The sequence below is a fragment of the Lithobates pipiens genome, unplaced genomic scaffold (genome assembly GCF_037356315.1).
Source record: "Lithobates pipiens isolate NorthernLeopardFrog02 unplaced genomic scaffold, aLitPip1_a1.2 Scaffold_22, whole genome shotgun sequence".
NCBI classification, from domain to species: domain Eukaryota; kingdom Metazoa; phylum Chordata; class Amphibia; order Anura; family Ranidae; genus Lithobates; species Lithobates pipiens.
In genome coordinates this window covers 64,698,042-64,722,531 of record NW_027507784.1, presented here as the reverse complement: position 1 = coordinate 64,722,531, position 24,490 = coordinate 64,698,042, and the positions used below count along the sequence as shown (strand labels likewise).

The window sequence follows — 24,490 nt, the reverse complement described above, 5'->3', positions numbered from 1 at the left end:
TGCATTACATTTTCAGAAAATTACAGCGGCTGCAGATTGGAAAGGAAATGTATTTTTTAATAACATTCAATTACAATATGATTTGTGTCGCAATTGTCTACGCAATATTATTTTTTCTTCATTTGCCAATTTTTTCCCCCCATGAAAGTGGAGTTACCCTTTAAAGGTTTGTTTGAAAAAGTTCTCGTCTCCTAATTCAATTCTGTACATAAAGGCCTCTTTAAAAATTAGTGGACACAGTATATACTAACTATGGGGTTGATTTACTAAAGGCAAATAAGACTGTGCAGTTTGCAAAGTGCAGTTGCTCCAGAGCTTAGTAAATGAGGTAAAGCTACGCTTTGCAAAGAATATCCAATCACGTGCAAGGAAAAAAAAAAAAAAAAAAAAAACAGCATTTTTGCTTGCACCTGATTTGATGGTAGTCAGCAGAGCTTTTACTCATTTACTAAGCTCTGGAGCAACTGCATTTACAGAGTCTATTTGCCTTTAGTAAATCAACCCCTATATGTCCAACAGCCCATAGAAGCCAAGATGTCTATAGGCCTTTCACTATTGCTATAGGTAACAACTGTTGTCAACACCACAAAACAGGCTATCCAACACAGCACAGTGCTAATGGTTACTGCACTTTGAACAGTGAGTTCAGCCATACTGAATAAGCCAACTCTAAAGCAATCCTTTAGGGCACATTTAAAACTCGTGCGTGCATTTTCCACCACATTGTGCTGAACAGTCCCATTCTTTTTCTATGGGCTCTCAGCATGCATACAAAGACCTAAGGAATGCCTCAGAATTATTTTTTTCAGCGCACCTCAAGGCAATCTTTTACTGCATGTGTTGGTGTGCACTGAGGGTCAGGTGCTTTTATTTTAAATGTCTATACACACTGGGATGCCATAAAAGTGAATGCACACACATCCTATAGCGCATTAACCACACGCTGTACTTCCTATGTTTATGGGCATTAAAACACACATGCATAAGTGTGCTACTTCCTAGGAAATTTATAGTCTGCTTTCTACCAAACATCTGGCTGCCGAGTTGTATATAGGACCCAGGTGTAATTTAATGTGGAGCTCCTATCCTTCAAGCCAACTGGGATTGGCAATCACTGAGAAACAAAACTAAAGTTAATTATTTGGGATCCCTGAATACCTGGCTAATTATAGCCTTGTTGCTCTCCTGATTTTTTTATTCTTCCAGATGATAAAATACAGATCAGTGAAAAAATTTTTTTTTTTGCACTTAGGAATAGTAAACATACATTTTCTGAATCAGCAAATACGGTTTTGTTTGTCTGTCTTGGTTCTTTTACCCAAAATGTTTTAGTCTAAAGCGAGGTTGAGTTGTCGATAGCAGCCAGTATCCTTTAAATTGGTGGTCTCCAATCCATGTCACTGGAGACTCATGGTTCTCAGCTTCCTGTGATGTTATATGTGGAAACCTTCTACCCTGTCTTTCTATATACAAAATAAACCATGAGTATAAAGTCAAACCGAAGTCTAACATAATAATGTCACCAAGACGTTCACCATTGTTATAAAAAGGCTTTCCTGGGGCTTCAGACAACCTAATTTTGGAAAGCTGCAAGAAAACTGAACTACTCTCCATCTTCTTTTATCTCTTGGACAAGATTTCTGCACCTGTGTCCACAATCCTCTTAGGCTGGGTTCACATCTATGTGAATTGGATGCAGGTTTCCTCCGCATCCAATTTGCATAGCAGGAGAATATGACCGTCTCTCTATGGAGCCGGCTCACACGTCTCCGGGGCGGCTGCGGAGAGCACTGTCTTTGCCTCTGTTTCAGGGCCGAATTTGGGCAAAGATTCTGCCCCAATTCATCCCTGAAAGGGAAAACAGGGACCGACAGCGTTGCTGTGTGATCCGCGGCCGGTTTAGGTGTGAACCGAGCCTTAATGAGGCCTTTGCTTGCCAGAAGAATTAGGGAGGATTCAGCAGGAATGAGACTCTATGCAAAGAAGGTACCAAGACAGAACATCTAGCTCAGAATGTGGCTGTTGGAATCTCAGAGATATAAGAAGCCAGTGCATGACTCAGCAGTTCAATGTTCACCCCAACTTAAAAAAAAAAAATCAGTTTTGATTGCAATTCCCCTGTAATCTGTAAAGCAGTGCAAAGAGGCGTGGCATCCAATCAGATTTCAGATTCTTGTCATATTAATGACTGATTTATTCTCACTGGCTACTATGAGTTATTGCACTACCTAACTTTATAAAATACCAAAGGACTACTCCAAAGCTACAGAGGTATGGGCCCTCATTGAAACACACAAAGAAACATCCAACATCTGAGCATTTGTGTAACGGATTTTGTAAATTTTAAATGACATCCTCTTGTGTGTTGTAAAAGTTTTTTGTTTTTTTTTCAGATTGTGACACTATCTTTCTAGCATAGAATTATGAAATCTGCATTTATACTCTATAGTAAAAATAAATGTATAGTTTTTTTTGTATTAAACAATTAAACATCCTCTTTTCTATAACCCCCCCCACCCATATTCCTGTCCAGGTTATTATTTTAAAGTGAATGCAACATGCTCAAGTAGACTTTCCAGTCAATTTACCCAAATTCCAACAGGAATTGGCTTATATATTGGTTCCAACTGGAACTGTTCATTTGGAATTTCCCAGTGTAGGAAATTGTACCTATACGTGCCTTGACCTGTAGCCTAAAGCACAAGTTCCCCATTCAGATTATCAAGACATCAAGGCAGTTTGAGCTTACGAAGTGTCCTGACATGGATACTGTTAGGCTGCATTGGTACTTAATGAAAACTTGTCATTGTGGCAGTATCTAGCTAGTGCAGGTCCACCTGCAACTCCAGACATACTTTATTGAAGCCTATAGGAACCATTACAAGCTGGGATATTGTGAATGGACTACTCTGATAGGCCTACTTATCTGACTTGTCTTATATCATTATACAGAAGCAGCCATATGAATGGAAACCAATATCAGTGATGTCAGTTGGCTGATGGGACACGGATATTGTTAGTGAAACAAGATCTGGCCTATTGATTTTCTAGTAATCGGAAACATCACTGTGGCATCACAATTTCCCAGTGCATTCACAGTTTTGACTGCTTTTAAATCGAATAAGGCTTTGCCATTTTCAGGCCTGTATTTAACCTATGGCAACTTAGGCTGCAACTAAGTATAGTAAGATTTAGGGCCTAGGTCAGTGATGGCAAACCTTGGCACCCCAGATGTTTTGGAACTACATTTCCCATGATGCTCATGCACTCTGCAGTGTAGTTGAGCATCATGCGAAATGTAGTTCCAAAACATCTGGGGTGCCAAGGTTCACCGTCACTGCCCTAGGTAAACAGGCTTTGGGCTTGTATCCGTGACATCAGTTTGACACTAGTTTCGAATGCTTTGGAGATTTAGAATACATTGACAGGTGCACTTGATCTTCAGTCAACCTCCTTCTGACTGGTTTCTACATTCACATAGACTTGTATGAAAATGCAAAATCTATTTGAAGTGAAAAAACAGCCTGCCAACACAAGCCCCTAAGGAACTAATGATAACTTGCTACTTACGTCATCAAGTTTCATATCTGTTTTTAAGTGGGTCTACAGGGAGAATAAAAGAAAGTTAAGGTTTCACTACAGATGGCCACTTTTTATACTGTATATGTATGATTTGCATTCTACAGAATGTTATGGAAATACTCCGTAGTCAATTAGGTGGCACAGTAAAATTGCCCTACTGCTACTGGGCACATAATGTAATTTATACTATTGGTAGACCCTGTTTCTAGTCATGACGGCATGCCTTCTGTTAGGCCTAGAGGGAACTTGTTAAATGTGGCTTTTAAGGTACACAACTGAACTTTGGTCTTGCCCATTGTTTTAGTAGGCTTTTCTTTGCTTACACAAAGTGACCTAGTAATAAGGGCAAACCTGGTAAGTGGGCTGTGGTGCCACCACATGGAAAATGGTTAGGACAGTCTGCTACATTTTTGAAGTTTACCGTAGGTCCTATAGTTGTGATTTGGTCACTCTGACAGACTTTCTAGTACTACAAGGCCGGCTTTGTCTGCTCATGTGAGGAGACCCAACAAGCATCCAACTGCCCTGAGCTTTGAGAATTAAGGCAGAGAACTGTTGCCCTAGGTTACAAATGGATGTGTGCAATACTCCATGTAAACACATACTGCTCTAATAGTAACGTCAAAGTAAAAGACCTATGGATAGGGCACAATAAATCTCTACCTACACGTATATACTTCTTATATAAATATGGTATTTTGCCTGTGATACAGCATCAAGTGACACTCCACAGCTGGCAAAATAAAGTGGTCTGTAATTTCTATCTACTTCATGTTTCTGCAAGTCACATGACCTTTTTGTTGCCCGTCAGGCCTGCTAAACCACAGCAAAACAATGCAATTGTTTGATTGTTAGGCAGCAAATTGGTCAGCGACCAACTACATTTTGTCAAGTTCCAAATGAAAAAAAAAAAAAAAAAAAGAAAAAAGAAAAATTTTGTAAAGAAATAAAAGGGAAGAAAAATCTCAAAGCCTGTGCCTGGAATCATGGCTATATCCTCCAGGAGAGCCGCGGTTCCGGTGAGGTTTATAAGTGTCCTGGTAGGAGTCAGAGTATTCTTCTTCCACAAGAGGGTAATGGTCACGACTATGCTGGGAACTGGAAGACAATCGGTTTCTGCTTTTCCGAGCTCTTTCGCTGTGGTAGTTTTCGTCTGAAGTCATTAAACTACGTCTTTCGATTGGGGAATTTTCAGTTGAATGGTTCGTGTTCCTCATGCGCTGACTCTACAATACCCCAAAGAACAAGCAAAGTGTTAGGTTGCATTTTAAAATTCCCAAGGACGCATTATAGCAGAATTTCTAGTTCACCCCCCCCCGATATGAGCTTTTCTGCAATTCATATCTGTGTTTACATATTTTGGTTGAAATGTTACATTTACTGCAATTTATTTAAAGCGGTAGTAAACCCGCACATTTTTTATTTTTATTTTTTAAACCTGCAAAGCAAAAGGCATAATGAGCTAGTATGCACCGCATACTAGCTCATTATGAAATACTTACCTTAGAACGAGGCCCCGACATCTGGCCCGATCCACGCCGAGGGAGCTGACATGCTCCCTCTGCGTTTCTTCCGGGTATCGCGGCTCCAGCGCTGTGAGTGGCCGGAGCCGCCATATCGTCACTCCCGCATACCGAGGGGAATATCTCCTAAACTGTACAGGTTTAGGAGATATTTTTTTTACCTACAGGTAAGCCTTATTATAGGCTTTCCTGTAGGTAAAAGTTAAAAAATTGAGTATACAACCACTTTAAGGTCATGCTACACTAAAAAAAAAATAAGAAACTACTAAACTCCAAAGTAAATGAGCTACTGTCAAACATTGGCCTAAGTCCATATACAAAAAACTAATGAATTCAAAGATCTTCATGTGATCCTTTATTTCTTGGATGTAAAAGTCATTCACAATGGGATAAAACAAAATAGTGGCAACAAGGAGGAAGCGTGCAGCACAGTAGCCAAAATGATGCATTTGTCTTTGACAAAGGAGTCCATGCCACCGAAACACACCGTGATGCCCTTTTCCTCCTAGTTGCCTGACTCCTGGTGTTGCTGAATAACAGAGCCCAGTGCCAGCTGTTCCTGGGGTACCCTAGTAAGGTTCACTTGATGCCATCTGCCATTCAATCCTACAGCAGCCATTGTGGTGAAATGGCTCTTATGATGCATGCCCCATCCTTGGTATCATTTGAGTGCAACGGGTTCTGTTTACTCTTAGCAAAGTTTAATAAATGGTATTACACTAGGGCGGCTTACGCTGTTTTCTTTGTGTTATTTCATACATTGCCCTTGACTGGAAACCTGGCAATTCACAGAAGAACTGATTTGTAGGAAGGTTTTTGTATGCTGCTGTGAGTTATGCAGTATTAGGGGATTTGAACAATTTCATTTTATTTTATTTAAACATGATGTCTTGTACCATTTTATTAAAATGAAAGCTACTTCCGCTAATCAAAGTAAAGCCGCGTACACACGGGCGGATTGTATGGCCTACTTAGTCCGTCATACAATCCGACGGACAGTCCGTCCTACTTTCGAATGAACGGACTTGACCACACACGGATGCACAAACAGTCCGTCGAAAGCTTGCGCGATGACATGAACAGCACGTACGACGGGACTAGAAATAGGAAGTCCAATACACAGTAATGCAACCTTTCACCGTGTAAATCCTTTCTGAGCATGCGCCATTCTTAGTCCGTCGAACTAGCCTACTCACGAGCGGATTGTCCGCTGAAACCAAAGTATGACGGACAGTATTTCGAAAAATCCGAAATACTTAGTACACCAGACTGCACGCTGAAAAAGTCTGCTGAAGCCCACACACGAGCGGACTGTCCGCTGAAATGCCTTTCGACGGACTAAGTAGGCCATACAGTCCGCCCGTGTGTACGCGGCCTAAGAAGATAGAGGAAGAATGCTAAAACATGCAGAGAGCACTGCGTGATTTCGGATGAGGATGCGCCTATTCTTAGTACAAGAAAATCAGTCCTTGCAGGCCAAATTCAGGGTGAAGTTCTCCTTGAAGTATAGGCAAAGCTTTTTTGGCTATACTTCCCCTAGGGATCACAGGAATGCAGTTAGTCCTACACTTCTGTGAACTGTTTTCAGCCAATAGCAGGCTGAAGCTTACTTGTCAGCTGATGTTACAGAGCTGGTTCTAGCTCTGAAAAGATCCCAACAATATGGTCAGGATCCACCCAGTACCCTGGACCAGCACATGGCTCACACAGCCAAGCGCTCCAGTGAGTGCTGGAGGGGTAGAGCAGAGAGCCAATGACTGAGAGTTACGGCTTTCTGCTCAGAATGGAGGGGGAGAACTGAGCAATCAGCAGCGTTTGATCACTCAGTTCTCCCTACAGAGCCGGCGGGGCAGATGTAGCATAGGAGAGTATAAATATATATTTTTTCAGAAACCCATACTTCTCTTGTAAAGGATAAGTTCACTTTTAAAAACATAAATCAATAAATAAACAAAGTAAAAAGTCCTGCACAAATTGTGCCACTAAAAAAATGAATATATATAAAAAAATATATATATGCATAAAAAAATATATAAAAAGTCAATATATCAAAGTGAACACACCGATGTGTGAAAACAGTGAAAAGCAGGAGAAAAGACGGGACCAGCTGTTCCAAAATTGGTACATCCAGGCTCTCAGAACTCTCACCTCAATGATGGAATAATCAGGCAAAGTGAAATAGCCCCAGAAGCTTCTCCTTAATTTTTCTCTATATAACAACCAAGGAATTGTAGATGAAGCCTGTAGTATATCCTTCTGACACTAGAGGGCCATTTCCAATACTTGAATATAACACTGCAGCTTGTAATTCCGTGGTATAGAGCTTAAAAAGAACACAGAGGAGAGGGGGAGAGGGAGAAAGAGAGGGGACTCCGATCGTGTAGTGGTTTAATGAATGGACAAATTTATTAAGCATAAAAATGGACTCTCACATTAGAAAAAAAAGTTCACACAGAGAAGATAAAATGAAGACCTGGCGTTTTCGGCCAGTCTTACGCTGTTTCCGGTTTGTCCTACGGCCACTCCCTACGCGTTACGTCACGTCATGTGACTTCTTCAATGGGGATCCCCATTGAAGAAGTCACATGACGTGACGTAACGCATAGGGAGTGGCCGTAGGACAAACCGGAAACAGCGTAAGACTGGCCGAAAACGCCAGGTCTTCATTTTATCTTCTCTGTGTGAACTTTTTTTTCTAATGTGAGAGTCCATTTTTATGCTTAATAAATTTGTCCATTCATTAAACCACCACACGATCGGAGTCCCCTCTCTTTCTCCCTCTCCCCCTCTCCTCTGTGTTCTTTTTAAGCTCTATACCACGGAATTACAAGCTGCAGTGTTATATTCAAGTATTGGAAATGGCCCTCTAGTGTCAGAAGGATATACTACAGGCTTCATCTACAATTCCTTGGTTGTTATATAGAGAAAAATTAAGGAGAAGCTTCTGGGGCTATTTCACTTTGCCTGATTATTCCATCATTGAGGTGAGAGTTCTGAGAGCCTGGATGTACCAATTTTGGAACAGCTGGTCCCGTCTTTTCTCCTGCTTTTCACTGTTTTCACACATCGGTGTGTTCACTTTGATATATTGACTTTTTATATATTTTTTATGCATATATATTTTTTTATATATATTCATTTTTTTAGTGGCACAATTTGCGCAGGACTTTTTACTTTGTTTATTCTTATGTGATAGTTGGTGTTAACTATTTTGTCCCGCTGCATTTTTTAGCAACACTTGCACTTTTGCATCACTTTCATTGTGGATTATACATTGTTATAATTTCTACTTTTCCATTTTTATACGTACTTAGTTATTTCTTCACATTTAAGCACTTAATAGCGCGAGGGTCCATTTTTCACATAAATAAATAAATGCACATCTTTTTGCAGGCAAAAAAAATGTGCATTTATTTTTTTTACTAGGAGTCTGGAAAGCCTGCAAACTTGTCAGTGTATCGGTCTGCTCATACCTCATTCGGGCAGGCAGTTAAACACTGACATCTACAAGGTGACAGCCGCAAAGGGTTTTGGCACTTGTAATTTCCCGTTCACAGAACTCTTAATGTATCACACGGCCAGGCAGGCAGAGCAAAGATCCCTGGCTTGCTGTCACTAGATCTGGGGATTGGGGAGACGCTGCAGGCATGGGCGTAGTGTGAAGGGGTGCAGGGGTTGCCATAGCAACCCTGCAGCTCCTTGCTACAAGCAGTCATCTTACTTGCTGAATTTTACAATAATAAAATCCTGGAAACAGAATCTAGGTCTGATCTGCCTTGTGTCTCCCAGGGTCCCAGCTGAGCTCTGGAATCGAGTCCGGGGCTTCTAGTTTGCTTTCTCCCCAGACCACACCCCTCCCCTGCTCCTATTGGCTGGAGGAGAGAAGTCTAAAGTTCTGAGAAGATTGTGCATTAGCAAGCTCAGGACAGGGACGTGTGATGCTTCCCTCTGTTAGCCTGGAAGTATACTCAGTGCTGACAATGGCAGGAGGACAGTGAGCTGCTTCTCTCTGCCACAAAGACACAGAGCGAGGAGGGAGCCGGATTAGGACTTCAGTAAGAAACATGCTGCTGTGCGAGGAGGAGTGTTCTCTCATGTGGGGACAGGTACAGCAAACACACACACTGCCCTCCACAGCACTTGTCCCGCCAACACTCACAGAGACACAGACAGAAAAGTTATGAAAAACACCTCCTTGTGGGGATGTCATTACTTAAAGCACCCACTGATTTACAAAGGACAAAAAAGAGAGCAGAACACACAGACTCAACTACCAACCCTTGCCTGCAGTGTACAGACCCCCAACTACTAAACCCTGCCTGTGAGAGTAAAGGTGCCTGGCCATTGAAGGGTTAACTGATCCTCCCACTCAGCTCCCTCCCCAGCAGCTGTGGGGTTAAATCTGCATCTGTCTATGACACCATCCACACCACTGCTCCACTGACACCATCCACTGCCCCACCCACACCGTCCTCTGCCCTACTGACACCATCCACTGCTCTACTGACACCATCCACTTTTAAGGTTAGCTAAGTTTATATTTTTACAGTGAAATTTGTTTTATTAGATTTTTCTAAGTTTTCCTTACTATTTAGTAAGGCCCTGCTTTTTAGTTTGTTTAAAAAAAATAAAAAAGGTTGTTGTTCAGGCAGATCTCCTCCTCTCTACCCATGCTTTACACTGTGTTGCTAGGGAAAAGCGATTACCGTGCCAACCTGCATAGGTAATTCAGTAAACTCAGAGGGCCCTGGAAAAGCACAGTGGAAATGGCGGGTGCTAGTGGGGGGGGCCCGAAGTCAACTTTTGCATCGGGCCCACAAGCTTCAAGCTACGCCTCTGGTTGTAGGAGTGGGATCATTGTCAGGATATTTATACTGAAATGTTAAACAGTGTTATATTTATGGAAATAAGAAAGAATATTTAATTTAGGAGATTTCCCCAAATCAACCAATAACTAAATTTTTTTTATCTGCGCTAATTTGAAGACAAAGGAATACAACAATATGCAAAAAAAAAAAAATATATATATATATATATATATTACAAAAAATCAGTGCCAAATAATATCAAAACATAACTGGTAATAAACACAGGATATAAATCCAAATATCATGAGATAATAACCACAAGCTCTAGTTTTAAAATACCAAGGTCTTAAAACTTAGTAACTGCTTTGTAAATAGTTCACAGATTCTCAGTGACTCTGCAGATTATGAAAACAAACAAGTGATGTTTTTAACTCGTGGCTTCTCTCAAACAAACAGATCTTGCAAGCTCAAACTTAAAAAGCACACAGACCACATTTTATACCGTGCACAGAACTTGGTGGCTTAACGTAGACGTATTTTTCAGGTAAAGATTGAGCTCTAATGCATTTTCTGTTTAAGCATACCACATAACTAAGCCATTCACTAAAACTGAAATTAGTTTTGTGAGATTATATATAATACATTTTTTTTCTCTTTAATAGAACCAGAAAAATCTCTCAAATCCAATCAATTCTACCGACCAATACTAAGATAAAATGGCCCAGTCAGGTATATGCTGAACTAATTCCCACCCGGCCTATAGCAAAAATGACAGCTGGGCGTTGGTTCAGTTATCCTGACTGGGCATCATATGACGTCCAGCAGGATAACTTCTGGCGTGCGCCCGTGGGGGTGCGCATCGCGGTGATCGGTGGCACGGTGTGTCAGTTTGACACGTCGCTACACTGATCTCAGAGGCTCTTTACCACGTGATCAGCCATGTCCAATCGGTATGCTGTATCAATGTAACCATATATAAAAATATCAATACCTGCAATTTTTCTTTAAAATTCAGCTACTGCAGAAAAGTGGATATCACTATGATACACTGACACTTATAGCTGAACTCTGGGCATACAAACTTTCATTTAAATAAATTACTCAAAAGCAGCAAATAATATCATCCCCTGATTTTGAGGGACTGTCCCTGATTTGGAACCAAGTCCTTCTGTCCCTCATTTTGGTCTGATCTACAAAGTTGTATATAAAATGCACTATTTATCTTTCAAAGCGTGCATTTGTGCATTTGTAAATTTAAAAAGCAAGTATAAAAGGAAATAGTAGTGGTAAAAAGCACCTGTGGGTTTAATTTTTTTGGTTTATTTTTTTTTGTATAATTCAGTAGCAGGGGTGTGTGTCCTATGCCTACATACTTTTGCTAATAGGTGTCCCTCATTCCCACCTCAAAACGTTGGGTTGTATGTAATATAAACCCACTTTGTGCACACAAAATTACTTTGTAAACCCAAGTAACACTTGTAAAACTAGCAGTGACATCATCACTGGACTGTACATAGCCTGTGCAGATAGAGCCATGGGAGGGCCCCAGAAGGCCCCATACACTATAGATTTACTGCTGCTCAGGAGCTCTGGGCTTCAGCAAAATGGCAGCCACCAGCAAGAAGAAACGGGTGCTGGAGGCAATTTACATCATACACTAATTTTGTTGGCATAAATAATGTGGAATGTATATTCCTTGCTAAAGAATAGTGATGGCCGAACGGTTCGCCCGGCGGTCGTTTCGCGGCGAATTTCCGACTTTCGCCGTCCGCGGGTTCGAACGCCTTTTTCCGTCGTTCGCCCCGGCGGACTTACGTGTTTAATGTATACAAGAACTTTAACCTTTCGTGACACGTTTATCATGTGTTACAGGACAACCAATTGAGACATGACAGCTCATGGACACTTGGACATTCCCCCTAACCTATAAATACACCCGATCCGGTGGCCATTTTACATTCTTTCTTCTGTCACTGTAGGGAAAGGATCCTGTGTGGAGTAGGGACAGAGAAAACGCTAGCTATTTGGTACACAAAAGTTCTTTTCAGGACTGGTATAGGTGTTAGGTCAGCAGCCTGAGTTTCTTTTGTCAGTTTAGATAAAGGGACAGAGCGCTGTATGCTGCTATTTTAGGGACAGCTCAGCCAGATTAGTCTTTCTTCATCATCATCATCATCATCATCATTAGCTGTTACTATCAGGTCCACAAAAGAGCTGTTCCAGCTAATCGTTCCAGCCTACTCTTTTTTGCCAATTTGTATAGGGACAGGCAGGAAGCAGTGTGTCAGGCAGTGAGGATAATTTTAAAGACTTGCTGTTACTATTAGTTCCACAAAGGTTCTTTTCAGGACTGGTATCAGTGGTACGGTAATAGGCTTGTACACGTATAATATTCTTTCTTCCAAATATAGAAAGAATATTATACTTGACTGCTGCCCTTCTGCTGCAGTCTGCTAATCATTCACAACTCACTTGTTCCACAAAGCTCTTTATCAGGACTGGTAACTTGGTCTGTCTAGGGTGCTACGGTACATAGGCTTGGGTGCGGTACAGTCTGCTGTTCTGTAAGGACCGCTATCGGTCCACAATACATAGGGTTGCCGTGCACTACTGCTGACCGCTGCCCTATACTGCAGCAGTCCTTCATTGGTATAGGGACTGACGTACAGTCTGCTAATCACTAACACACAACCTGCTTGGTCCACAAAAGTTCTTATAAGGACTGGTAACTTGGTATAGGGTGCTACGGTACATAGGCCTGAGTGCGTTACAGTCTGCTGTTCTGTAAGGACCGCTATCGGTCCACAATACATAGGGTTGCCGTGCACTACTGCTGACCGCTGCCCTATACTGCAGCAGTCCTTCAGCGGTATAGGGACTGACGCACAGTCTGCTAAACACTAACACACAACCTGCTTGGTCCACAAAAGTTTTTATAAGGACTGGTAACTTGGTATAGGGTGCTACGGTACATAGGCCTGAGTGCAGTACAGTCTGCTGTTCTGTAAGGACCGCTATCGGTCCACAATACATAGGGTTGCCGTGCACTACTGCTGACCGCTGCCCTATACTGCAGCAGTCCTTCAGCGGTATAGGGACTGACGTACAGTCTGCTAAACACTAATACACAACCTGCTTGGTCCACAAAAGTTCTTATAAGGACTGGTAACTTGGTATAGGGTGCTACGGTACATAGGCTTGAGTGCGGTACAGTCTGCTGTTCTGTAAGGACCGCTATCGGTCCACAATAGATAGGGTTGACGTGCACCACTGCTGACCGCTGCCCTATACTGCAGCAGTCCTTCAGCGGTATAGGGACTGACGCACAGTCTGCTAAACACTAACACACAACCTGCTTGGTCCACAAAAGTTTTTATAAGGACTGGTAACTTGGTATAGGGTGCTACGGTACATAGGCCTGAGTGCGTTACAGTCTGCTGTTCTGTAAGGACCGCTATCGGTCCACAATACATAGGGTTGCCGTGCACTACTGCTGACCGCTGCCCTATACTGCAGCAGTCCTTCATTGGTATAGGGACTGACGTACAGTCTGCTAATCACTAACACACAACCTGCTTGGTCCACAAAAGTTCTTATAAGGACTGGTAACTTGGTATAGGGTGCTACGGTACATAGGCCTGAGTGCGTTACAGTCTGCTGTTCTGTAAGGACCGCTATCGGTCCACAATACATAGGGTTGCCGTGCACTACTGCTGACCGCTGCCCTATACTGCAGCAGTCCTTCAGCGGTATAGGGACTGACGCACAGTCTGCTAAACACTAACACACAACCTGCTTGGTCCACAAAAGTTCTTATAAGGACTGGTAACTTGGTATAGGGTGCTACGGTACATAGGCTTGAGTGCGGTACAGTCTGCTGTTCTGTAAGGACCGCTATCGGTCCACAATAGATAGGGTTGACGTGCACCACTGCTGACCGCTGCCCTATACTGCAGCAGTCCTTCAGCGGTATAGGGACTGACGTACAGTCTGCTAAACACTAATACACAACCTGCTTGGTCCACAAAAGTTCTTATAAGGACTGGTAACTTGGTATAGGGTGCTACGGTACATAGGCTTGAGTGCGGTACAGTCTGCTGTTCTGTAAGGACCGCTATAGGTCCACAATAGATAGGGTTGACGTGCACCACTGCTGACCGCTCACCTATACTGCAGCAGTCCTTCAGCGGTATAGGGACTAAGAGTTTTGTCACAGGGTCATTTAAAAAATGACATGCAGAGGAAGAGGCAGGCCCTTCCGCAGGGGTGGTAGGGGTAGGGCAGGAGCAACAGGCTTGAGCCAAAGTGGGAAGTTGCAGAAGGTGCGTTCAATTACTTTAAAGGATGCACCAGACTTGGTTGAGTGGCTCGCTCAGCCTTACTCTTCTGCACCCTCCTCATCCTCTCGATCTGCACCCTCTTCTTCACTCTCTGCTATGTGCACCCCCAAAGACACTACCACCAACAACACGACCACCACCACCACCACCACATACCTTCCGCTTGAGTCACTGGAATTATTTTCCGATCCATATCAAGAGGACATTTCTGATGCGCAGCCACTCTTGGTATTGGATCAGGAAGAGGAGGTAGCAACAAGCGCTACTCAGCAGTCTGACGCCAGTACCCAGATCAGCCCAAGGAGGAGGTTGGTCCCCGGTGTTGCTGCCTACTCTACTTATAGCGGTGGGGAAGGTGACGTTGATGATGACGTGTCTAGTGATGTCACGTGGGTGCCCACAAGAGAGGAAGAGGAGGGGAGTTCAGAGGGAGATATGGACCAGCAGATAGGGAGGAGAAGCAGCAATGACTTACATTGCACAGCAGGGACAAAGCAGACTGCAAATGTATCAGGAGCGAGTCATCGACCATGTACGGTCACATCTGGCGCTCCCAGGACACCGGCACATGGCTCCGCAGTGTGGGCTTTTTTTAACGTGTCCGCTGCTGACAATAGCGTTGCCATCTGCAATCTTTGCAGTCAACGCGTTAGTCGCGGTAAGCCCAATACTCACCTAGGGACGACCGCCTTAAGAAGGCACATGAGCAGCCATCACCGAGCCCAGTGGGAGCAACGGAACACACAAAGCCACACTGCAGGCTCTCACCGTCCAGCCTCGTCTTCTACTTCTCCTTCTCCTCTCTCCTCACAATTGTCCTCCACTCCACCTTCCATCACGCCAAGCTCACATTTTTCTGCAAAAAGGCAGGCTTCCGTGGGCCTAATGTTTGAGCGTAAAAAAATGATGACGCCGGATAACCCTCTTGCCCAACGGTTGGCGGCTGGCTTGTCAGAACTCATAGCCCGCCAACTACTGCCATATAAACTGGTGGACTCGGAGGCCTTTCGCAAATTTGTGGCCATTGGAACACCACAATGGAAGGTCCCAGGAAGGAAGTATTTCTCAGAGAAGGGCATCCCAGAGCTATATGGCCATGTTCAGCGGCAAGTGAATGTATCTCTGGCACACAGTGTCGGTGCCAAGATACATCTGACCACAGACACGTGGTCTAGCAAACACGGGCAGGGAAGGTATATCAGTTTTACTGCCCACTGGGTGAACCTTCTGACGGCCGTCAAGCATGTAACCCGTGGCACCCGTGTAGATTTGGTTTTACCGCCACGGATTGCATGCAGGCCTGACTCTTCTTCTCCTCCTCCTACTCCATCCTCCTCCCTCTCCTCCTCAGCTGCCTCCTCCTTTTCCGCTGCTAGCGTCTCTTCCACTGCACCGCCCAAGCTCCCCAGAACCTATTCCACATGCCAGGTGAGACGTTGCCATGCCGTGCTGCGTCTGTTGTGCCTGGAAGCAAAGAGCCACACTGGCCCGGCACTCCTTTCAGCTTTGCGTTCACAGGCAGATGAGTGGCTAACACCGCTCAATTTGACAGTTGGTAAAGTGGTGTGTGACAACGGTGCCAATCTGCTTAGCGCATTGAAACAGGGCAAAATCACGCACGTGCCGTGCATGGCACACGTCTTAAACTTGGTCGTGCAGCGATTCCTTGTCAAATACCCTGGGGTCCAGGACATCTTGCGGCAGGCAAGGAAAATCTCGGCCCATTTCAGAAGATCTTACACGGCCATGGCTCGCCTTGCTGACATTCAGCGGCGACACCATCTGCCGGTCAGACGTCTTATTTGCGATTGCCCGACGCGATGGAACTCAACCTTCTATATGCTTGATAGGCTGCTCCAGCAGAAACGTGCAGTTAACGTCTACCTGTATGAACTCTGCGAAAGAAACGGTTCTGGGGAGCTGGGTTTTTTTTCACCGCGCCAGTGGCTGCTCATGCGCGACACATGCAGACTTCTGCGGCCATTTGAGGAGATCACCAAACTGGTCAGTCGCAGCCATGGCGCCATCAGTGACATGGTACCTTATGCCTTCTTTCTGGAGCGTGCATTGCGTCGTGTCATTGATCAGGCTGTGGAGGAGCAGGAGCGGGAAGATGAGGAAGTCGCAATGCTGGATGAATTCCCAGGGGGGGCTACTCTATCTGAGACAAGTCAACAACAGGAGTCTGATGAGGAGTCAGAGGAGGATGGTGCCGGGGCGGATGAGCAGGAGCAAGAAGAGCATGCTTTAAACCTTTCTGGGATCCCTGTTGTGCGAGGATGGGGAGAGGAGAATGAAGAGGACGACATTATCCTGGATGATGAGCAGGAGCCAGGCCACCACACCGCTTCCACTTTAGTGCAAATGGGGGCCTTCATGCTCCAGTGTTTTAATAGGGACCCCCGTATAAAAAGCATGAGGGTCAAGGACCAGTACTGGGTGGCAACGTACTTAGACCCCCGGTACAAACACAAAATGGCGGAAATGTTACCGCCGTCGCAGAGGGCTGTCAGAATGCAGCACTTCCAGGCCTTGCTTCGAGAAATGCTGCATTCTGCTTTTGCGTGCGCTGGCAGAGGAGCAATTCCCACTCCCAGAGAAGGATTTGCGGGTACCAATCCAACAGCGCCTGCAAGAAGAGGCCGGTTTGAAGATGTGTTGGTGACTTCGGATATGAGGTCATTCTTTCAGCCGACCCATCGACAGGTGTCATCCGGATCCAGCATCAGGGAACGCCTAGACCGTCAGGTGTCCGACTACATTGGGTTAACGGCCGATGTGGACGCTCTGAGGAGTGATGAACCCCTAGACTACTGGGTGGGCAGGCTTGACCTCTGGCCAGAGCTTGCCCAATTTGCAATCGAACTGTTGGCTTGCCCCTCATCCAGTGTCCTGTCCGAAAGGACGTTCAGCGCAGCAGGGGGGATTGTGACCGATAAGCGTACTCGCCTAGCTCACCACAGTGTTAACTACCTCACATTTCTAAAAATGAATGAGGCATGGATCTCGGAGGAATTCAACACATGTGATCAGTAGACCATGTATATGTCTATAAACAATTTTTGGAATCAAGCACACAGACCTTCTTAATTCATTTGGCTCACTTCCCTGACCCAAAAAAGCACACCGTACTATATGCCCCTACCCTCCTCTTTGAAGAGGTTGAGCGGTGTCATATTTCTACTGGGGCTGCTTATTATGAGGGGTTCCCACCATCCCTGTGCTGTGCTGACTTCCTCCTGGGTGTTCTTATTATGAGGGGCTCCCACCATCCCTGTGCTGTGCTGACTTCCTCCTGGGGGTTCTTATTATGAGGGGATCACACCATCCCTGTGCTGTGCTGACTTCCTCCTGGGGCTGCTTACGGTGCTGCTGTCAGCGCTGTATGTCACGGAGCTGCTGTCAGCGCTGTATGTCACGGAGCTGCTGTCAGCGCTGTATGTCACGGAGCTGCTGTCAGCGCTGTATGTCACGGAGCTGCTGTCAGCGCTGTATGTCACGGAGCTGCTGTCAGCGCTGTATGTCACGGAGCTGCTGTCAGCGCTGTATGTCACGGAGCTGCTGTCAGCGCTGTATGTCACGGAGCTGCTGTCAGCGCTGTATGTCACGGAGCTGCTGTCAGCGCTGTATGTCACGGAGCTGCTGTCAGCGCTGTATGTCACGGTGCTGCTGTCAGCGCTGTATGTCACGGAGCTGCTGTCAGCGCTGTATGTCACGGAGCTGCTGTCAGTGCTGTATGTCACGGAGCTGCTGTCAGCGCTGTATGTCACGGAGCTGCTGTCAGCGCTGTATGTCACGGAGCTGCTGTCAGCGCTGTATGTCACGGTGCTGCTGTCAGCGCTGTATGTCACGGAGCTGCTGTCAGCGCTGTATGTCACGGAGCTGCTGTCAGCGCTGTATGTCACGGAGCTGCTGTCAGCGCTGTATGTCACGGAGCTGCTGTCAGCGCTGTATGTCACGGAGCTGCTGTCAGCGCTGTATGTCACGGAGCTGCTGTCAGCGCTGTATGTCACGGAGCTGCTGTCAGCGCTGTATGTCACGGAGCTGCTGTCAGCGCTGTATGTCACGGAGCTGCTGTCAGCGCTGTATGTCACGGAGCTGCTGTCAGCGCTGTATGTCACGGAGCTGCTGTCAGCGCTGTATGTCACGGAGCTGCTGTCAGCGCTGTATGTCACGGTGCTGCTGTCAGCGCTGTATGTCACGGAGCTGCTGTCAGCGCTGTATGTCACGGAGCTGCTGTCAGTGCTGTATGTCATGGAGCTGCTGTCAGCGCTGTATGTCACGGAGCTGCTGTCAGCGCTGTATGTCACGGAGCTGCTGTCAGCGCTGTATGTCACGGTGCTGCTGTCAGCGCTGTATGTCACGGAGCTGCTGTCAGCGCTGTATGTCACGGAGCTGCTGTCAGCGCTGTATGTCACGGAGCTGCTGTCAGCGCTGTATGTCACGGAGCTGCTGTCAGCGCTGTATGTCACGGAGCTGCTGTCAGCGCTGTATGTCACGGTGCTGATGTCAGTGCTCTGTATTACGGTGCTGCTGTCAGTGCTCTGTATCTCCTGCACCCTCTTGTTTGCCTACCCTGGTCCCTGACCTTCCCTCTCCTCCATTGCCTTCATTAGCTCCATAGTCCTGAATTGTCAGAACAATTTCCCAAATAAAAAAAAAATGCTTGTAGTTATCGATCCCAAATTCACCTCATACATGTATTATGCTATTGTCCAGGTGGTGGGACTACGTGCTACCCCCTAATAATTACCCCGTGGCCGCAAATTCGACCTAAAGGTTTGCGAAATTCGCCTCCCATTGAAGTCAATGGAGCCCGCGGCGAACGGTCGTTTTCGCGAACGTTTGTGTCCGTTCGCGTTTCGCGTTCGCGAAACGTCCCGTCGGAAGTTCGTCCATCACTACTAAAGAACATTATTTTTTATCAAGTAGTCATTTGTAATGTTCCACTTTATACTTGGTACCTGTATTGATGTAAGTGCAGTCGATCCTAGATTTCTTCCCAGAAGGGGTGTCATGGGAGTACTGCTCGTGGTATGAGTAGCTCGCCAGTATGCTTCTAGATACTCTGCTAAATGCTCACAGGCATCTTCCAGCTGATTCTCATCCAAGATCACGTCAAACATTTCCTATTAAACAAAGGAAATACAAAGGGTATACATGACTTCCACTAGATACAAGCACCTTGAAATAGATAAAAGGATGCACTGATATCTTCCTGACTTCTGGGTTAAGCCCTGCCCAACTGTTATTTCTCTGTCCATTGAGATTACTGGGTACAGGCAAGTGAAGTGGCTGGGTCTTACCCAAGAAGTCAGGGAAGTCAGGCACTTGGAAACAAATAGCTGCCTGCTCTTATGAAGGACCTTTCTTTTTTTTACATTTAAAAAACACAGAGCAAGCCAGGAATGGACATTTGGGAGAATCAGAATCTTCATTCCTGAGTTGTTATATCAAAGCAACCTCACCTTTAATGTAATGTGTGCAATTATTCAGTTATATTGTCTTCTTGTCAGAGCCAAGTTGTCAGCCCCATGTCAGGCTGCAAGGTTTCCATAGGGGTTGACCTATCTTGAGTTTATTCTGGATAACCGACACTCTACTTGGGCAGCTGGAGATAAGCCGAGTTTATTGCCCGCATTCAACCGAAAGCTGGGTACACACTACAGTTTGACCATGGTCGGCTCTGGATGGAGCCGCTGTTCTAATCATGTGAAATTAGTCCAGCGATCTTCACCGCAGAGCTGTTATGTTTTGACAGGAGGAAGGCCGACCGGCTTCTGCCGTACAGAGCAACATACACATGGGCAGAATGTCGGACGCTTAGTTTTTAACCGCCAATGTCTCCTGACATTCTTCCTGTGCGTACGGGACTTAACACTTCTCTCCCTGTCAGAGCAGAATAAAAGTAATAATACTTTCTCTCTGAAAGATCAGGCTGCTTTATAAAAACAACAATTCATGAATGTGGATTTGGAGAATTACAACTGGCGCTTGTTTCTCTTTAAAATGGTTGCAAACCTCATGAAATACAGTATGAACAAAGCATATCTGTCTATACTGTGTACATGCCTCTGTCCAAAGCACTGCATGTCATTTCTGTTTGCCGCTTTATTCCTCTGCTATCAGCATGAGTCACTTCTTCCTTTTGGGAAGCATCGCCTTCTTTGTTGCACACTTGGACTTTTTATTCATTTTTAGTTCACTTATATAAACACCTTTTTTATATGGGCTGTTTTTGAGGACTGTTTTTTACCACTGTTTGTCATCACATATTCTTTGGACTATTTTGTATTTATTTCTTACTTATGATAAGCGCTGCACTTTGTATTATATTGATTAGGTTGGTATCTGGTGACCTTCAAACTTTTTAGCAATTTTTTTTTGTCTAACGCGGACTTACACTGGTTTTCTAATCAATAAAATTGCATATATACATTACCATATGTACATTTATTATACTGTAGGTTTTCATGCAAGGAATGCTGTGCATAAAATACATGAACTAACCTTGCACCTCGGAAAATGCAAACAGAAGATGCATGTCAAATTACATGTAATAATGCATGATTTCATCAAAAATGTATTGCAATGCAACAGAAAAGCAACCAAAACACATAATAAAACACATGGATAGCTCTATTTTAAAAATAAAAAAGGACAGTGAAATCCAGCATAACTGGTAGGCCGCGTACACATGCGGGGACTGTTCGCTCAACTTTGTCCGTCAAACAGTTTCAGCGGACAGTCCGCTCAAAATTAGCATGGACGGACTTGGCCACACACGACGAACGAACAGTCCGCTGAAACCGTGCGCGATGACGTGAACGGCACGTACGACGGGACTAGAAAACGACGTCCTATACACTGCAATGCAAACTTCGGCGTGTAAATCCTTTCTGAGCATGCGCGGAACTTAGTTTGACGAACAAGCCTACACACGAGGGGACTGTTCGCTGAAACAAAGTTTCAGCGGACAGTTTTTCGGAATTTCCGAAAAACTTTGTTCAGCAGACTGTCCGCTGAAACTGTCCGCTGAAAGCCCACACACGAGCGGACTGTCCGCCGAAACACTGTTCAGCGGACAAAGTTGAGCGAACAGTCCCCGCGTGTGTACGCGGCCGTACAGGCGGTACATACCCATAAGTTAATTATTATTATTGGACAGACGGATTATAAATTTCATGGATCCAAATATGAATAACTGCTTTAAAGAGGTCGACCCCAAGCAAGACCGATCTTTTAAAATTGCATGGTTGCTGGCAATTGAATTTTTACATTGGCTTGATGAACATGACAGCCTTGTTATGGTACCAGGAAAGGGGGAACACAAACTACAGCAGGAAAGTATTGCCACTGGACATTCTGATATGGTAACTGGTGATTTAACCCACTGTGGTTCGCCCCAAAACTGGAGAAAAAAATCTGGATAAAAAAAATTGCCTTTAGAAGAAAGTGGAAAACACTGATGTAATGATGAAAAGATATACCAAATATTCAACAGGAAAGGCAAAACTCATTATTGTGTCTCTAAAAGTGGATAGCTTGCTTTTCTAGGAATATTGATTGAAAGACACAAACTCATGCCCTTTGATTAGGAATGGAACAGGACATTGGCAATAACGTATAATCAGATCAATACTTACTGGTGGGCACTGTGCAAGTTTGTCAGCAGCTACTAACTGTACATTTAGGTGTTTGCTTTGGGATTTTCCTCTAGACTTAATAAGCCGCTGCAAAACCTGCAAGGAGAGCAACAGATTTTAATTCAGAATTTTCACAGATTAAAAACACAAGAATTGTATAACGTCAGAATGGTTGATTTAGCACTGGGGGGTGAGACAAGTGTCCTACCCTAAGGCAATGCTGTATCCGGGCCTAAGCCAACAAGGCCCAGGCCTAGGGCAGCACTTTGCAGGGGGGGGGCAGCATGGAAAGAGTCCCCGCCGGCTTGCACTGTTAGTGTAGCGCCAGTCTTATGGGGTAGGCTGGGCTGAGAGGCAAATAAGTCTAGCACCCCATAAAACGACCACACTGCCTACGGTATGCGGGTGGCCGGCATTCCGCAACTGCGGGGAGAGCACTACTAATTTTGACTGTCCTATCATCCTGGACCAAAAACCTTCCTCACTGTGCTATATGTTTTCTGCTGCACCATTGGCATGGTTATATATTCTTAGTCCTCTCCATAAAATTATCAGAAATTTGTGCTTAAAGTAGAACTATAGGCAACACTTTTTTTTTTTTTTGGAAAGAGTAAGGGAGGGTTATAGCCCCTGTCAGTTTATTTTTTACCATCCCTGTCCCATTGCAGAGATTTCCCTTCACTTCCTGCCCCATAGCCAAGCAGGAAGTGAGAGGAAATCTATGCCCCTCCCCCCCAGGCCTCAGATCTAGTGTCCCCACTCGAAAATTTCAGGGCGGGTCTTAAACAGCAAGGGGTGTGGCCTTGGCAGGAAGGGGTGGGTCATATTTAAATTAGGGGGTGCAGGAGTTCAGTCAGGCCTAGGGCAGCACAAAACCTAAATACACTACTGCCCTAAGGTCCTCCTCACATGAACTGTCCTGTAACCCTAACACTAACTGTTCGTTAAGTACAACTATTTTAAAGCTGAAAACTCTGGATTAGTCCCAAGTGTTTGCTTTTTCTATACAATTACCTTTTCAAAATGTCTTTAGGCTGGTCATTCGACATACAGTTGACTTTCAATCTTATCTGGTTGTTGGCAGTCACCGATGATACAGAGAGCAGCATTGATGTTCTATTTATGATTGCAATGTGAGGGCTGGCTATCATCCAACCCAGAAGACATCTTGTGGGCAAATTGAAGTACTGTAAGGTGCTTCTCTGGATTGAAGGTAAGTATTGCAGGCTTTGCTGCCTTTTTAAAGTGGATGTAAAGGCTTAAGGCTTGTTACTTATGCATTCTCTACATTAAGGTATAAAGACTTTTAGGTGCCACTCCCCCGTCCCCCCAAAATACTTACTTGAGCCCGATCTCCATCCAGTGCTGTGCACCAGAGCAGCATCGCTGCTCTGTCCCCTCCTCACTGGACTCAGTGAGAGCATTGGCTCTTGTTGCTGCCAATCAAATCAAGTTAAAAGGGAGTGGAGCGGTGGGGTTGAGCCGCACTGTGTGTGTCAATAGAAGTGCACAGTGCTCGGGATCGAGCACAGCAAGCCCAGGAGCACCAGCAAGGGACCTCAGAAGAGGAGGATCAGGGTTATAAGCACGTAAGTATAACATGTTTGTTATTTAAAAATTAGCTGTGTTGCCAACCGCTGCACACCAATATACGTCGGCACAATGGCAGCGGTAGGCAAATGGGCATACTTGTATGTCCCCTTTAATTGGTGGGGCTAGCACGCGTGCCCGCCACATACGGCGTGACCGGCAGATATCTCCCGGCAATCGTGTTGTGGAGCCGCAGAACAGAGAAGTGTAAACAAGGCATTTCCCCTTTCTGCCTTGTGACATGACAGATCACTGCTCCCTGTCATCGGGAGCAGTGATCGCTGTCATGCGAGTTGAAGCACTCTTAACCCCTTGATCACCCCCTAGTGGATAACCTCTTCCCTGCCAGTGTCATTTACACAGTAATCAGTGCGTTTTTATAGCACTGACCACGGTATAAATGGCAATGGTCCCAAAATAGTGTAAAAAATGTCCGATGTGTCCCCTATAATGTCGCAGTCACAATACAAAATTGCAGATCACCGCCATTAATAATAAAAAAATAAATAATAAAAATGCCATAAAACTATCCCCTAATTTGTAGACTCTATAACTTTTGCCCAAACCAAACAATATACGCTTATTGTGATTTTTTTTACCAAAAATATGTATAAGAATACATATCGGCCTAAACTGAGGAGAAACATTTTTTCTTTTTTTTTACATATTTTGGGGGATATTTATTATAGCAAAAAGTAAAAAATATTGCTTTTTTTTTCAAAATTGTCGCTTTTTTCGTTTATAGCGCAAAAAATAAAAAACGCAGAGGCAAAGAGATCAAAGAACACCAAAAGAATCGTCGGCTCTTTAAGACGTTATTGCAGGCGCGCGTGATGTCCACCGGGCACCTGCAATTGCTTGTGACAGAACGAGGATGTGTGCGTGTGTGTGTGTAAACACACCAATCTTGGTTCTATCAGGGGAGAGGAGACAGATCTGTCTCCTCCTCTAGTGACCCCCCCCCCCCCACAGTTAGAGCACACAGTGAGGGAACACATTTA

At 44.8% G+C, this 24,490-nt stretch overlaps 1 protein-coding gene across 1 annotated transcript in view; it reads right to left on the bottom strand.

The window, feature by feature from the left end:
* Window positions 1–379: 379 nt before the first annotated feature.
* Window positions 380–24,490, bottom strand: part of CACNB4 (calcium voltage-gated channel auxiliary subunit beta 4) — a 47,208-nt gene continuing 23,097 nt past the window's right edge. Inside the window, exons 6-8 of the mRNA XM_077447685.1 lie at window positions 21,900–21,995; window positions 19,218–19,382; window positions 380–4,808 (exon numbers count right to left, since the gene is read on the bottom strand). Coding sequence (XP_077303811.1) covers window positions 4,548–4,808; window positions 19,218–19,382; window positions 21,900–21,995 — 522 coding nt within the window. The 3' untranslated portion in view covers window positions 380–4,547. The remainder of the gene's footprint in view (window positions 4,809–19,217; window positions 19,383–21,899; window positions 21,996–24,490) is intronic.